The sequence below is a fragment of the Mustelus asterias genome, chromosome 12 (assembly GCF_964213995.1).
Source record: "Mustelus asterias chromosome 12, sMusAst1.hap1.1, whole genome shotgun sequence".
Lineage (NCBI taxonomy): Eukaryota > Metazoa > Chordata > Chondrichthyes > Carcharhiniformes > Triakidae > Mustelus > Mustelus asterias.
In genome coordinates this window covers 13,954,490-13,970,974 of record NC_135812.1, presented here as the reverse complement: position 1 = coordinate 13,970,974, position 16,485 = coordinate 13,954,490, and the positions used below count along the sequence as shown (strand labels likewise).

At 45.4% G+C, this 16,485-nt stretch overlaps 2 protein-coding genes across 23 annotated transcripts in view; one reads left to right on the top strand and one right to left on the bottom strand.

Moving 5' to 3' along the window:
• The window catches only part of exo5 (exonuclease 5), a 449,516-nt gene that overhangs the window by 78,117 nt on the left and 354,914 nt on the right, over nt 1–16,485 (top strand). The gene's annotated exons all lie outside the window — the stretch shown is intronic.
• Nucleotides 1–16,485, bottom strand: part of LOC144501264 (rap1 GTPase-activating protein 2-like) — a 361,906-nt gene that overhangs the window by 40,349 nt on the left and 305,072 nt on the right. For 18 of the 22 annotated variants that reach the window (XM_078224781.1, XM_078224785.1, XM_078224801.1 and 15 more), the window contains 5 exons: nt 10,699–10,836; nt 6,847–6,944; nt 5,210–5,323; nt 2,832–2,955; nt 540–627 (listed from right to left, as the gene is read on the bottom strand). In XM_078224781.1, coding sequence (XP_078080907.1) covers nt 540–627; nt 2,832–2,955; nt 5,210–5,323; nt 6,847–6,944; nt 10,699–10,836 — 562 coding nt within the window. The remainder of the gene's footprint in view (nt 1–539; nt 628–2,831; nt 2,956–5,209; nt 5,324–6,846; nt 6,945–10,698; nt 10,837–16,485) is intronic. The other 4 variants (XM_078224802.1, XM_078224803.1, XM_078224798.1 and 1 more) reach the window with 1 other exon arrangement.

Genomic DNA, 16,485 nt, shown 5'->3' with positions numbered 1-16,485 from the left:
TTTCCACATAGCCCTGCAAATGTTTGTCCCCTTCAATTAAGTTTAAAGTTTATTTATTAGTGTCACAAGTAAGCTTGCATTAACATTGCAATGAAGTTACTGTGAAAATTCCCTAGTCGCCACACTGTTCGGGTACACTGAGGGAGAATTTAGCATGGCCAATGCACCCAACCAGCACGTCTTTCGAACTGTGGGAGGAAACCGGAGCACTCGGAGGAAACCCATGCAGACACGGGGAGAACATGCAGACTCCACAGAGACAGTAACCCAAGCCGGAAATCGAACCTGGGTCCCTGGCGCTGTGAGGCAGCAGTGCTAACCACTGTGCCACCGTGCCGCACTTTTGTATGCGGTTCCCCCTTTTGTTAGCTATTACTGAATCTGCTTCCACCAATCTTCCAGATCATAACAACACCTACAGAATAAAATCATCCTCATTTGCTCTTCCCTCAATTGTCTGTACAACTGCTGGGGCAAGTGGGTGAGGTTTCTGAATGGGGAATAAAGTGGTGAGAATGTATGAGTACAGATGTACAAACCTGTGGGGCTCTTGCACAAGCTGGTTTGACTTGAGCCGCTTTGGTTTTCATTGCTGTAGGCAGAAACATCTGGTCTGAAAGGAGATGGCTGTAAGGATAGAAAGAGCATTCACCATTAGGCAACTGATCAGTAATTAGTCCCCTCTGTTACCATGCTTTTACACAATGGCTTGAATATTATTGTAATAATAACAATGTGGCTACATGCCCCCCCCCCCATCTTTCCCTGAAAACCCCAGATCCCAACTCTGCTTCCACTCCCCTCCACCTCGGGGCCTGGAAAATCCAGCCCTCAGTGAGGATACATCACTCTGATTGGTTGAAGGGCCTTGCTATTGTTTGCCCTGTTTACAGAGTCACATATCCCCTGTAGACAACGCCGCCGGCCCTGCATTAATGGAAATCTCTCCTGCCAAGGCGTGGTGAGTCTCATAGGGTCACAGTGGTTTACAGCATGGAAACAGGCCCTTTAGTCTCACTTGTCCATGCCGCCCCCTTTTTTTAACCACTAAGCTAGTCCCAGTTGCCCACATTTGGCCCATATCCCTCTATACCCATCTTACCCATGTAACTGTCTCAATGCTTTTTAAAAGACAAAATTGTACCCGCCTCTACTACTACCTCTGGCAGCTCGTTCCAGACACTCACCACCCTCTGTGTGAAAAAAGTGCCCCTCTGGACCCTTTTGTATCTCTCCCCTCTCACCTTAAACTATACCCTCTAGTTTTAGATTCCCCTACCTTTGGGAAAGGATGTTGACTATCCAGCTGATCTATGCCTCTCATTATTTTATAGACTTCTATAAGATCACCCCTAAGCCGCCTACTCTCCAGAGAATAAAGTCCCAGTCAATCCAGCCTCTCTTTATAACCCAAACCATCAAGTCCTAGTAGCATCCCAGTAAATCTTTTCTGCATTCTTTCTAGTTTAATAATATCCTTTCTATAATAGGGTGACCAAAACTGTACACAGTATTCCCTCAGTCTGCGGGCAGTAAGATGTGGGTTGGGCAGTGGAAGTTATTCCTTTGCCACTGTGGGGAAAATTTGGGCCTATTTTGTTTTCCTTGTCTTTCTTTCTGAAAGGGACACCGTGGGTTACATGGGTGACGACGGCCCTCTTCCCCCAATCCAGAACCTCCCTTAAGAGGCCAATCTTCATGGCAGTGGATGTTAGATGCTATTTGATTGTATTTATGTGGAGGGTGGCATATTGACTTCCACAAGGCCCATGCCCACTCTTGGAGTATGAGCTCCCTGACTGAGGTAATGATTGCCTGTCCAATCAGGGAACCTCACCTATATATAAGTATGATGTGGGGATGCCGGCATTGGACTGAGGTGGTCATAGTAAGAAGTCTCACAAAGCCAGGTTAAAGTCCAACAAGTTTATTTGGAATCACGAGCTTTCGGAGTGCTGCTTGCTTACCTGATGAAGGAGCAGCGCTCCGAAAGCTCGTGATTCCAAATAAATCTGTTGGACTTCAACCTGGTGTTATGAGACTTCTTACTATATATAAGTATGGGAGTGTGAGGTCCACTGGCACTCCTGATTCTGACTGTGTACCTGAAGCACTCAAGGAGTAGAACTGAGTTAGTAAATAAAGGGAATCTGGTAAAGGTACATCGGCCTCTGAGTTTGATACCGTCCCCATTACTCCAACACACACGGATTTTCAATTAGGGCAAGATAGAATCATAGAATCTACAGCACGGAGACAGGCCCTTTGGCCCAAACTGGTCCATGCCGACCAAGAAGTCCATCTAAGCTAACTCCATTTGCCTGCATTAACCATATCCTTCTAAACCTCTCCTATCCATGTATCTGTCTAAATGCCTTTTAAATGTCAGCGTCACTGGGTAGAGATCCAGAGTGAGGAACTCTGTTATATTTTACTATCTCTGTGGCAGAAGTGCTGAGGCCAAGTGCACCGGACTACTGCCTTACTTAAGATCAGCAAACTCAACACAAGGCAGGCTTAGAATCTGGGGCCTACCTGTATGGTTCCAGGTGGTCACGCAGAGTTTGAGGAGAGCGAAACAGGGTTTCTGCGAAGAAGAGGCGTATTGGACTCGGAACGCTGACTCTGTTTCTCTCTCCACAGATGCTGCCAGCATTTCTGGCTCTTATTTCGGAACTCCAGCACCCCCGCAATATTTTGCTTCTATTCTATATGCGATGACGCTAAGGCTTTCTTACACTGACAGTCTGCGTCAGTCAGGTTAACCTCACTCATCCGACTGTGTGCCTGTTCCGCCAGCTCTCCCCAAGGCCGATCCCGCGTATACTCACTGTTCCGCCCTCGTACTCCTCCAACACTTCATTCTCGCCGGCCGTGCTGCTGAAACTGCTTGTGCTCGATGAGGAACGGGAGATATTGCCTCTGCCATTCTCCTTGAGTTTGCTGAAGGCTCTGCTGAAGAATAAGTTACTTTTTGAGTTTATTTATGAGCGTCACAAGTTACATTAACACTGCAATGAAGTTACTGTGAAAATCCCCTAGGCGCCACACTCCATGCCACCTGTTCGGGTAACACGGAGGGAGAATTTAGCGTGGCCAATGCACCTAACCAGCACCTATTTCGGACTGTGGGAGGAAACCGCAGCTCCCGCAGACACGGGGAGAATGTGCAAACTCCACACAGACAGTGACCCAAGCCGGGAACTGAACCCAGATCCTGGCACTGCGAGGCAGCAGCACTAACCACTGTGCCACCACGCCGCCCAAAATGAGGGACAACATGAGAAGCTGCGATTGTGACTTTGTCACGCGGTACAAGAGCACCACTAACCGTGAGTCCAAATAGGATTTGAGGGCGAGTGAATGATTTTTTTCATTATTCATTCGTGGGACATGGGCATCGCTAACTGGCCAGCATTTATTGCCCATCCCCTAGTTGCTCGAGGGCAGTTGAGAGTCACCCACATTGCTGTGGCTCTGGAGTCACATGTAAGCCAGACCAGGTAAGGATGGAAGTTTCCTTCTCTGAAGGACACTTGTGAAACAGATGGGTTTTTTCCGACAATCGCCAATGGTTTCATGGTCATCAGTAGATTCTTAATTCCAGATGTTTTTTATTGAATTAGAATTTCACCACCTGCCGTGGCGGGATTAGAACCGGATCCCCGGATCGTTAACTGAGTTTCTGGTTACCAGTCTAGCGATAATACCACTCGGCTATCATCTCCCCTTAGATGATGGGACAGATCGAGCCTCAGAGAAAGATGGGGATTTACAATGCAATCCGCCGTGTGTTTCGTGGAGGCAGGAGGTGGCCCGCCATTGGCTGGCGGCGGGATCTTCTGGTTATGGAATCATAGAATGCCTACAATGCAGGAGGAGGCCATTTGGCCCATTGGGTCTGCATCCACTCTCTGACAGAGCACCTTATCCAGACCCACCCCTCACCCTAATCCCCCTAACCTACACATCTTGGGACACTAAGGGGCTATTTACCATGGCCAATCCACCTAACCTGCACATCTTTGGACTGTGGGAGGAAACCGGAGCACCCGGAGGAAACCCACGCAGACACGGGGAGAACGAGTAAACTCCACACAGACAGTCACTCAAGGCCAGAATTGAACCCGGGTCCCTGGTGCTGTGAGACAGCAGTGCTAACCACTGTGGTGCCACCAATTTCAATGGGGTTAGCCATTGAATGTACCCCTTCCCGCCATGAAACCTGCAGCGGGAGTGCACCATGGATGGGACTGGAAAATCCCACCGATGTGAATGCCTGGAAAGTTCCAGCCGCGGTATATTAACATGGCACATCACTGGAGTACCAACAGATTGGAAGGACATGGGTCAACGCCCATGGTTCAGGTGTTTGGGAAAGATAATAGGAACATAGGAAGAGGCCATTCTGCCCATTAAGCCTGTTCTGCTATTTAATATGATCATAGCTGATTGGACACTTCAATGCCCTTTGCACCCATATAATATAATATATAATAAGTGAGGGATCCTCTGTATGCTTAGCTCTGTTTGCTTCATTAATGCAAAGACTTCATTTTAAGATATGTCTGCCTTACATTTGCAATGCAAATTACATTTAAATGCAATTACATTTAAATGCTAAGCTTTTCAAGTAAACTTGGCCACATTTTGACCTCAGCAGGCATGCTAGGATCAGCTTGAGAAATTCTTTGAAATTACAATGCTAGCAGAAACCAGCCTTTATCATAAGCCAAAACAAAGCTTTCCATAGCCACAGCTGCAAACTGTTTATGAAAGTTAGAGACAGCTCGTACTAAACAATTTTAATACGAGATAATAGAAAACTTATAATTCTGTATACTGATTATGTTTTTCAGTCAGTTTGGATCAAGTCTGTTTTCAAGACCAGTACAATACTGGCTTTTGCCAGTATCTCTCTCTCTCCCAGTTTCTTCGCTCTCTGTAATGTGTTAATTTTAAATTCTGCTCAATAAAAGAAATTCAACATATCAGTGCTGTCTCCGCCCATTCTGAGGAATGAATGGACTCTACAATAAGCATGAGCAAGCTGAACAGGAAAAGTTCATGAGCAACTCTTGGCCACATTTCCTGTTGTCACACAGATTGTTAAAGATACAATTTCAAATGTAAAAAAAATTGTCATTGGAAAATATCTATAGAGGTGCGCACTTGTGTTTCTCCTGGGGATTAACGCTGCCGACGTTACCTGTCTTTGTTGGGACCCATTTCAGGAGAGCTTGGGTTGGAGGATGTTTCCCATCTGATGTCCGATGAGATCTGACCACTCTCTGGAGTCCTGGTCAAACTCGACAGACTTTCACTGCCACAGAAAAATTCAAACCAACATGTCAGTGTCACCTTTAGAAAACGTGCTAACTATTCTCCCACTGAATTAACGTCATGCAGGTCACACTGAGAGACTTCGGAATCACAGAGTTGTCATTCTCTACAATAACCTTGCCTCCTGGTGCTGTGAAATCCGCCCCATTTATACCCCAAACAAATCGGGCATTTTGCAACTGCCTGGCTTCAACTGAAAGATCAGTTTACCAGGGATCAGCCTGGTAAACCTTCACTGTCCTCCCTCTATGGCAAGGACATCCTTCCTCATTTATTTCCAGTGAAAATGCTCAAACATCCAAATTCATTCAGGTAAATCTCCAGCATTGTTAAGCTGCCCATGTTACCATAATCGTCATCTGTTAAAAATAAATGGCAGGTCACTAATATAAATCACTAAAAACAAAACCTTATCCTGAACTTTGTAGCTGTCTTAAAAAAGAGGGACCATTTTTATAGGGTTAAGGATTCTCCAATATTATCAAGGAATGTCTTGGAATTAAGAGGAGGTTCATGGATTGCTTTATGAGCAATCTGGGGGGACAGAAAATTCTAGGAGGTATCAAATCATTATTTTTAATTTTCACTGCTTATTGGCGATGTAAAATACTGGAGGTGGGAAGAAATAGCTATTTGACTGGGGGAGGCAGTTGGAGGTGACTTGTGGAAACCTCCAGGGAACTGTGCAGCAAGAGGTGGCAACCCTAGTTACAAATCACCAACATGGTTTGGGTTTATATACCAGTGACTTCACCACTAACTCCTATATTTTTATTCATCCATTGGACATGGGCGCCGCTGGCAGGCCAGCGTTTATTGCCCATTCCTAGTTGGCCCAAGGGCAGTTGAGAGTCAACCACATTGCTGTGGCTCTGGAGTCACATGTAGGCCAGACCAGGTAAGGATGGCAGATTTCCTTCCCTAAAGGATATTCGTGAACCAGATGGGTTTTACTGACAATCGACAATGGTTTCATGGTCGGTAGGTTCTTAATTCCAGCTATTTATTTATCAAATTCAAATTCCACCATCTGCCGTGGCGGGATTTGAACCCGGGTCCCCAGGACATTATCTGAGTTTCTGGATTAATAGTCTGGTGATAATATCACTGGGCCATCGCCTCCTAGTCATGGCCATCATCATTATAGCCAAAAGGAGGCCATTTGGTGCATCTCGTCCTCGCTGACTGGAACAATCCAGTCAGCCCCATTCTATCCCCATAATCTGCAAGTTTCTTTCCCTCCAACGCCCTAAACAATTTGCTTTTGAAATCATTCATCACCTCTGCTTCCAATACCCTCGGAGACAGTAAATTCCAGGTCATTACCACCCAATGCGTAATAAAGGTGTTCTATGATTCGTCATTGAATCTAACTTACCTGTAGCACCATGGACACCAAAGAGGTTGGAAAGGGGGCAAGTGAAAAGGAGTAAAATAAGGCAGAGTGACAAAGTAATTGAAGAAAAGCAAAGAGAGACGTCTCTCCGGAGGTCACACACTTACCAGCGTGGTCTTCCATCCAGCTGACTATCTGAGCTTGTGTGGGGTCGAGGAAAGAGAGCTGATCTTCTTTTCACAGGGCTCTTCAGAAGCTTGATTTGCTGCCAAAATAAATGAGAAGTTTGCTACGCACAGAGATTGCTAGGTCACTGCAGGAATAGGTGAATTTGATTCTTTTCATTTTACGGGATGTGGGCGTCGTTGGCTGGGCCAGTATTTATTGTCCATCCCTAATTGCCCTCCATTTCTGACTGTGTAGAGTCATAGAGGTTTACAGCATGGAAACAGGCCCTTCGGCCCAACTTGTCCATGCCGTCCTTTTTTTTAAAAAAACACCTAAGCTAATCCCAAATTGCCTACATTTGGCCCATATCCCTCTATACCCATCTTACCCATATAACTGTCCAAATGTTTTTTAAAAGACAAAATTGTACCCGCCTCTACTACTACCTCTGGCAGCTTGTTCCAGACACTCACCACTCTCTGTGTGAAAAAATTGCCCCTCTGGACACTTTTGTATCTCTCCCCTCTCACCTTAAACCTATGCCCTCTAGTTTTAGACTCTCCTACTTTTTGGAAAAGATATTGACTATCTAGCTGATCTGTGCCCCTCATTATTTTATAGACCTCTATAAGATCACCCCCTCAGCCTCCTACGCTCCAGAGAAAAAAGTCCCAGTCTATCCAGCCTCTCCTTATAACTCAAACCATCAAGTCCCGGGTAGCACCCTAGTAAATCTTTTCTGCACTCTTTCTAGTTTAATAATATCCTTTCTATAATAGGGTGACCAGAACTGTACACAGTATTCCAAGTGTGGCCTTACCAATGTCTTGTACAACTTCAACAAGACATCCCAACTCTTGTATTCAATGTTCCGACCAATGAAACCAAGCATGCTGAATGCCTTCCTCACCACTCTGTTCACCTGTGACTCCACTTTCAAAGAGCTATGAACATGTACCCCTAGATCTCTTTGTTCTGTAACTCTCTCCAACGTTCTACCAACTGAGTAAGTCCTGCCCTAGTTCAATCTACCAAAATGCGAGGGTATTTGAGAGTCAACCACATTGCTGTGGCTCTGGAGTCACATTTAGGTCAGACCAGGTAAGGATGGCAGATTTCCTTCACTAAAGGGCATTATAGAATCAAAGAAGTGATTACAGTGCAGAAGGAGGTCATTCAACCCTGCACCAACCACAATGCCACCCAGGCCCTATTCCTGTAACCCCATGCATTTACCCTAGCTAGTCCCCCTGACACTAAGGGACAATTTAGTATGGCCAATCCACCTAACCCACATCTTTGGACTGTGGGAGGCCAGAACTGAACCTGGGAACCTGTGAGACAGCAATGCTAATCAGTGTGCTGATGTGCCTCCAGATGGGTTTTTCCAACAATCGACAATGGTTTCATGGTCATCAAAAGATAGTTAATTCCAGATTTTTAAAATTTAATTCAAGTTTCACCATCTGCCATGGCAGGATTCGAACCCGGGTCCCCAGAACATTAGCTGAGTTTCTGGTTAATAGCCCAGCGACAATACCACATCACCCTCTTCTTATGGGTCACAGAACTGGGACAACAGCAATTGTGATTCAGATGTCGACAAATTCTCCCAACTGTAATAGATTCTCTTTACCTGGTAGGGATTGTAGATCATTTATAACATGGATTAAATCAAATATGGCCGCATCTCAAGTTGGATAAAACCATGAACATTACTGTGCCAAGAGCTTACATCAAACTCCTCTTGAGGTTGGACAGTGGCTCAACCTTGTGGACTAACAGGTTTGAAGCATTTTCATGAAGCACCAACTACAATAATGTCCCACCCATCATTGCAGATAGGGCCAAAATCTTGATCATGAGCTGCCCAGTAAAACTCAGCCCCCAGTGTCCAGTCTGAGATTGGGCAATGCCCTAAGGTACCTCTCACAGGCCTGGCTCCATGTTGAAGCCTGAGGGGTATTGACAAGGTAGATGTGGAGAGGATGTTTCCTCTTGTCAGACAGTCTAGAACTAGGGGACACTATTTAAAAGTAAGGGTTCGCTCCAGGGTGAATATTTTTCTCTCAGGGGGTTGTGAATCTCTGGGACTCTCTTCCTCAAAAGGCAGCGGAAGCAGAGTCTTTGAATATTTTTAAGGCAGAGCTGGATAGATTCTGGATTAATAAAGGGGTGAAAGCTTAGCAGGGGTAGGCAGGAAAGTGGGGTTGAAGTTAGAAACAGAAAGGCCATGATCTTACTGAATGGCGGGGCAGGCTCGAGGGGCCGAGTGGCCTACTCCTGCTCCTAGTTTTGTATGTGTCATGTATAGTTACATCAAATAGATATCCTACATCTGTGAACTCACCATTCCTGCACCTCAACTTCAGTAGGCCTGACAAAAATGTCTAGTGGCTTTGTGGCGAACCAAGCAAGTATTTTGCCACCAAAAGAGAAAACGCTGGAAAATCTCAGCAGGTCTGGCAGCATCTGTAAGGAGAGAAAAGAGCTGACGTTTCGAGTCCAGATGACCCTTTGTCAAAGCTCCTTGTCAAAGCCTGCTGAGATTTTCCAGCATTTTCTCTTTTGGTTTCAGGTATTTTGCCACATTCTCTTTGCTTTAAGGGACTCCAGTTAATGAATGAACTTAGAATCATAGAATCATAGAAACCCTACAGTGCAGAAGGAGGCCATTCGGCCCATCGAGTCTGCACCGACCACAATCCCACCCAGGCCCTACCCCCACATATTTTACCCGCTAATCCCTCTAACCTACACATCCCAGAACTCCAAGGGGCAATTTTTTAAACCTGGCCAATCAACCTAACCCACACATCTTTGGACTGTGGGAGGAAACCGGAGCACCCGGAGGAAACCCACGCAGACACGAGGAGAATGTGCAAACTCCACACAGACAGTGACCCGAGCCAGGAATCGAACGCGGGACCCTGGAGCTGTGAAGCAGCAGTGCTAACCACTGTGCTACCGTGCCGCCCAGGACATGAGAGATTTTCAGATTGTTTAGAGTATAATTGTATTCAAAATCAATTTTAGTTCTAATATAATTTTTTGCTAATGAAACTTAACTATCATCATTGTGATTTGTTAATGGAATTTGCCATGATGGACAGAAACTCGCCCTTTTTTGGAGATTTACATTAATCTTCTCAAACATAGGTTCCTGTAGTTTTTTTCCCCCACTATATTCATGAAGCATTCCACATTTCGTTTTGGGGCCGGCACGGTGGCACAGTGGTTAGCACCACTGCCTCACAGCACCAGGGACCTAAGTTTGATTCCAGCCTTGGGTCACTGTCTGTGTGGAGTCTGCACATTCTCCCCGTGTCTGCGTGGGTTTCCTCGGGTGCTCCAGATTCCTCCCACAGTCCGAAAGACTGTTTAGGCATATTGGCCATGCTAAATTCTCCCTCAGTGTACCCTAAACAGGCGCCGGGGTGTGGCGACTGGAGGATTTTCACAGTAACTTCATTGCGGTGTTAATGTAAGCCTACTTGTGACACTAATAAATAAACTTTAAACTTTTATTTCTGTGGGGAAGTGACTGCCCTCTGATGGGCTGACATGTGCACTGGGCTGATCCTACCAGGACGTTCCTGGCTTATAATGTGATCCATCATTATTTGCAGGGCATTGGGGAAAAGAGCAGAGCAGTGGGGCAAATTGGACAGCCCTTTCAAAAAGCTAGCATGGGTGTGATGTGCCGAATGGCCTCCGCTCTTGCAGTCTCATTCCATCTTGTGACGTCGCCATGAATGAGCCTTCCAGCAGGATGGGTATGAGACCTGTGGCTATCGGTTACTGAGTGGGGTTTTGCTGCGTTGCCTAAGGATGCTGTGACGTGTACTCACGTTTGGGGGGTGCTTGATGATTTCCATGGCGCTGTGCGGGATCCCGCCACTCTGGCTACCTGGCAACCCTCCGCTGTGGTGCTTCTTGTGGCTCGACACCATGGTCTCCATTGAGTGGCTGCGAACACGGATCGCCCTCTGTTTTGGAAAGAAAGACGCGGGTCTGTGATATGCACAAAGGGTTCCTGTCCCTGATTCAGCGATAAAAATCTGCATCATTTATTTCCACTTCTCAGCTCATTACAATTTTCTACCTGGCCGCCTCACCATTGTTCAGCTTATCTCTGTAGCACAGGCTACACAACAAACCACGTATTTTCTATTCGAGAAAGCAAGTTGGTGAGGGAGACATTATTCATTTACAGAGTGACACATTGCAAGCATATAACTCCTAGCTTAACTACACCAGTTTCAATAAGTGTCTCTTTCTAGTAGAGTAGAATAAAACAAAGAAATGAACTAATTAACAGGCCCAAGTGACTCTCTAAATATGCTCAAGCGAAACTCAAATTAATGTCCTCCACCTGCATATAATTAAACACAACTGACATACAATTAACACAGTACCTCTATTAGTAGATTATAAGCAGGTATTTGCGTACAACAGTTCAAGAGCAAACCAAGCAAAGTTTTCTTTTGGCTGATTTGCTGAATTCAGCACTCAAAGTGAAAGTGCGGCACGGTGGCACAGCAGTTAGCACTGCTGCCTCACAGCGCCAGGGACCCGGGTTCGATTCCCAGCTTGGGTCACTGTCTGTGTAGAGTTTGCACATTCTCCCCATGTCTGCGTGGGTTTCGTCTGGGGTGCTCCGGTTTCCACCCACAGTCCAAAGATGTGCGGGTTAGGTGGATTGGCCACGCTAAATTGTGTACAAGATATTGAGAGGTATAGATCGGGTGGATTCTCGGAGGCTTTTTCCCAGGGCTGAAATGGCTGCTACGAGAGGACACAGGTTTAAGGTGCTGGGGAGTAGGTACAGAGGAGATGTCAGGGGTAAGTTTTTCACTCAGAGGGTGGTGGGTGAGTGGAATCGGCTGCCGTCATTGGTGGTGGAGGCAAACTCGATAGGGTCTTTTAAGAGACTTCTGGATGAGTTCATGGGACTTAATAGGATTGAGGGTTATAGGTAAGCCTATATATAAGCCTAGGTAGGGACATGACCGGCGCAACTTGTGGGCCGAAGGGCCTGTTTGTGCTGTGTTTTTTCTATGTTCTAAATTGCCCCTTAGTGTCAGGGGCACTAGCTAGGGTAAATGCATGGGGTTGTGGGGATAGGGCCTGGGTGGGATTGCAGTCGGCGCAGACTCGATGGGTCAAATGGCCTCCTTCTGCACTGTAGGGATTCTATGTTGGTACTGGGGAAATGGAACCCTTTTCACATCAGGAGGTGCCAGCATTTCCAGTTCAGGTATCATAGAATCCCTAAAGTGCTGGAGGAGGCCATTCAGCCCATCGGGGCCTGCACTGACAACAATCTCACCCATAAAGTATTCTTTAATCACTCTTACCATCTTCCTCCCTTGCTCTCACTTTACCCAGGCTCTGCCACGGCTTAAAAAAATCATTCATCTTCCCGTTCTGAGGTGAGTTCGTTGATGTAGAAGGGGTTAATAAACATTAGCAGCTGACAGTTGGGAAAGGGAGAATTGAAATAAATCAATCTTATCCAACAAGAAGATTGTGAACAGTTGATTATACGTAAAAGGGTTTTTAATGAAATTGAATAATGATCTATATGTTTAACATGAACATAATCTATAATGATGATTTTGAAAAAAGAACTATTGCATTGAAATTATCCATTGAATTGTATTCCTCAAGCTTAAAGCAAAAATGTGCAATTGTGCAGTATAATGACTGAACAATTGATAACATTAATGAAAGAATACAAGATTCAGCAACATTTGATAGAAAATTGTGTAAGTTGCATTCGGAAAACAATGGATGCAACCAGATATATTCAAAATATATCTGCATGCAGGGACATTTGATGATACATTTTATATGACTCAAGCTGCCCAGCCCCAGAACGATACTGAGTGTTGGGCCCACATTTGGCATTAGACCAAGTCTTGGCATTTAGCCAGTGCTGACTTAAGCGAAATAAAGCTTATTGGATTCTATGGCAACAAGGAAGCAATCTATGCCAAGAGGTGGACTTCCGCTAATCAGAATGAACTAATGAAATAACATTATTTAAGGCGGCGGGTTTTAATTGATTTAAAATACCGTCATGATTAGATTGACATATTAAATAAATGAAATCACACTTCGCTAATTAATGGGCTGAACTATAGATAACAAAAGAGTATAATTGTCTTGTATTTTGGCACGAAAGATGGGATTTTGAGACAGCTCTGTGGTACTGCTTGTACTGGCGTATCAGAGGTCTCCCTTGGGCCAAAGTTCTTGTTCAGTTATTTTTTGTATGTCCTGCTTGATTTTTCTATGTTTTAATAAACTAGTTTAAAATAAATTCTGTTACGCTTTAAAACTGAGTCATTTTACCTTTGTGAAGGTTGCATTTTCAGAATCACTTTAGTTTTTCGAAAGATACCCGGCCAATGAAGCAGAATTCCCCGCTACAATTGACCTGGTGTCTCTCTCTCCGCAGATGCTGCCAGACTTGCTGAGTGCTTCTGCATTTTTGGTTTTTATTTCATGTTTGCAGCATCCTCAGTGTTTTGGTTTTTGTTTCAGGTGTAGTAAGGTTTGTTGGATGCAGGGTGGAGTAGCCCATATAATCTGCCCCCAAATTGTGCCTTGGTGCCAAACCGGCAGGGGTAACCCACCAATGTGATATTTTTCTATTCTTGTATATTTGAGCTTGTCCAAAACTCCAATGCACACGTTCGCACCATGTCCAGTTCGTCCACCACTCCTGTGCTCGCTGACCTACCCTGACTCACGGTCTGGCAATGCCTTGATTTTACAGTTCTCATCCTTGTTTATAAACCCTTCCATTCCACCTCAGAAACCTGCTCCATCTCGACAGCCCTCTGAGATCTCTGTGCTTGGGCCTCTTGCATATCCCCCAATCTCCCAACACTCCACCCTGTCTTCAGCTGTCTATGTCTGAATTCAGGCATTCCTTCAGCCTCTCTGCCTCACTTTCCTCCTTGAACTCAAAGAGAAAATGCTGGAAAATCTCACCAGGTCTGGCAGCATCTGTGAGGAGAGAAAAGAGCTGATGTTTCGAGCCCACATGACCCTTTGTCAAAGGACCTTTCCCAAACATTCACCTCTCCTAAGATCACCGCATGTGTCTCTGTGTCACATTTTGTTTGCAGACGTTTTGCTGAAGTGCCTTGTGATGACTTATATTAAAGATGCGATAGAAATCCAAGTTATAGAGTCATAGAAGTTTACAGCATGGAAACAGGCCCTTCAGCCCAACACGTCCATGCCGCCCCTTTTTTAACCCCTAAGCTAGTCCCAATTGCCCGCATTTGGCCCAAATCCCTCTATACCCATCTTACCCATGTAACTGTCTAAATGCTTTCTAAAAGACAAAATTGTACCTGCCTCTATTTCTACCTCTGGCAACTTGTTCCAGACACTCACCACCCTCTGTGTGAAAAAATTGCCCCTCTGGACACTTTTGTATCTCTCCCCTCTCACCTTAAACCTATGCCCTCTGGTTTTAGCCTCCCCTGCCTTTGGGAAAATATATTGACTTTCTAGCTAATCTATGCCCCTCATTATTTTATAGACCTCTATCAGATCACCCCTAAGCCTTCTGCGCTCCAGAGAAAAAAGTCCCAGTCTATCCAGACTCTCCTTATAACTCAAACCATCAAGCCCCAGTAGCATCCTGGTAAATCTTTTCTGCACTCTTTCTAGTTTAAAAACATCCTTTCTATAATAGGGTGACCAGAACTGTACATAGTATTCTAAGTGCGGCCTTACCAATGTCCTGTACAAATTCAGCAAGTCATCCCAACTCCTGTATTCAGTGTTCTGACCAATGAAACCAAGCATGCCGAATGCCTTCTTCACCACTCTGTCCACCTGTGACTCCACTTTCAAGGAGCTATGAACCTGTGTCCCTAGATCTCTTTGTTCTATAACTCTCCCCAGTGCCCTACCATTAACTGAGTAAGTCCTGCCCTGGTTCGAACTACCAAAATGCCTCACCTCGCATTGATCTAAATTAAACCCCATCTATTGTTAATGCTGCTGCCACTCTGAACATTTAACCAGGGTTACCAATTCAATGCTGAATCACGAGTGGCTAGAATCATAGAATTACAGAATCCCTACTCCCTACATTACAGAAGGAGGCCATTCGTCCCTTCGAGTCTGCCCCTACTCTCTGACAGAGTATTTTACCCGGGCCCTCTTGCACCCGCCCCAACTTATCTCCTTAACACAGTAACTTTATTGCAGTGTTAATGTATGTCTACTTGTGACACTAATAAATAAACTTAATAAATAAGCTTATTTAACATGGCCAGTCCATCTAAACTAGATATTTTGGGACACTAAAGGGCAATTTAGCATGGCCAACCCACCTAAACTACACATCTTGGGACACTAAAGGGCAATTTAGCATGGCCAATCCACCTAACCTGCACATCTTTCGGACTGTGGGAGGAAACCGGAGCACCCGGAGGAAACCCACGCAGACATGGGGAGAAGGTGCAAACTCCACACAGACAGTGACCCAAGGCCAGAATTGAACCCGGGTCCCTGGCGCTGTGAGGCAGCAGTGCCAACCACAATCTGAGGTACATTTTTACCGTGGTTATTTTGGTCCCATCCCCTAAATCCATTCCCCAAAACACAAACAAAACCTCCCAAAACATTTTATTTAAGCAGGTATTAGTTTCTCCTCCCTGTTTAGAATGGGAGATTAATTGTTCTAATGCATCTGAGCCTGGAATGTGAAGAATGTTTCACCTTGCAGGCTGTGGAGGCTTTTGTCAATAGGGCTTAGATTTTCTCTCAGGCTTACTCACTGCTCAGGCCAATGTCCTTTTGTGTTACTTTTATTTTTGCAGATTAAAGCAGTCGAGGGTGAAAAGGAATTCATTACAAGAGGTTTAGCTGCCTCACCCAAATCATTGAATCAGCTGTGGAATTAAAGATTCAGATTAAACAGCTTTTCCTTTCAGCGCCGTTCCAGGTCAGAGGGCTGGAGGTGGCAAAATTCTAAATATCCGAAAATCCAACACTTCTGTAGCATAACCAACGTAATTCTGAATCACAAGTGGTTGGTGACTGGAATCATAGAATCATGGTGGCGCAGTGGTTAGCACTGCTGCCCCACAGTGCCAGGGACCCAGGTTCGATTCCCGGCTTGGGTCACTGTCTGTGTGGAGTCCGCACGTTCTCCCGGTGTCTGCGTGGGTTTCCTCCGGGTGCTCCGGTTTCCTCCCACTGTCTGAAAGACGTGCTGGTTAGGTGCTTTGGCCATGTTCAATTCTCCCTCCGTGCACCCCAACAGGCGTCAAAGTGTGGCGACTAGGGCATTTTCACAGTAACTTCATTGCAGTGTTAATGTAAGCCTACTTGTGACACGAATAAAATAAACTTTAAAAGCAAAATAAAGTTTATTTATTCGTCACAAGTAAGGCTTACATTAACACTGCAATGAAGTTACTGTGAAATTCCCCTAGTCACCACAGTCCAGCACCCGTTCGGGTTCAACGTACCCATTCAGCACATTTTTCAGAAGGTGGGAGGAAACTGGAGCACCCGGAGGAAACCCACGCAGACACGGGGAGAATGTGCAAACTCCACACGGACAGTGACCCAAGCTGGGAATCGAACCCGGGTCTCTC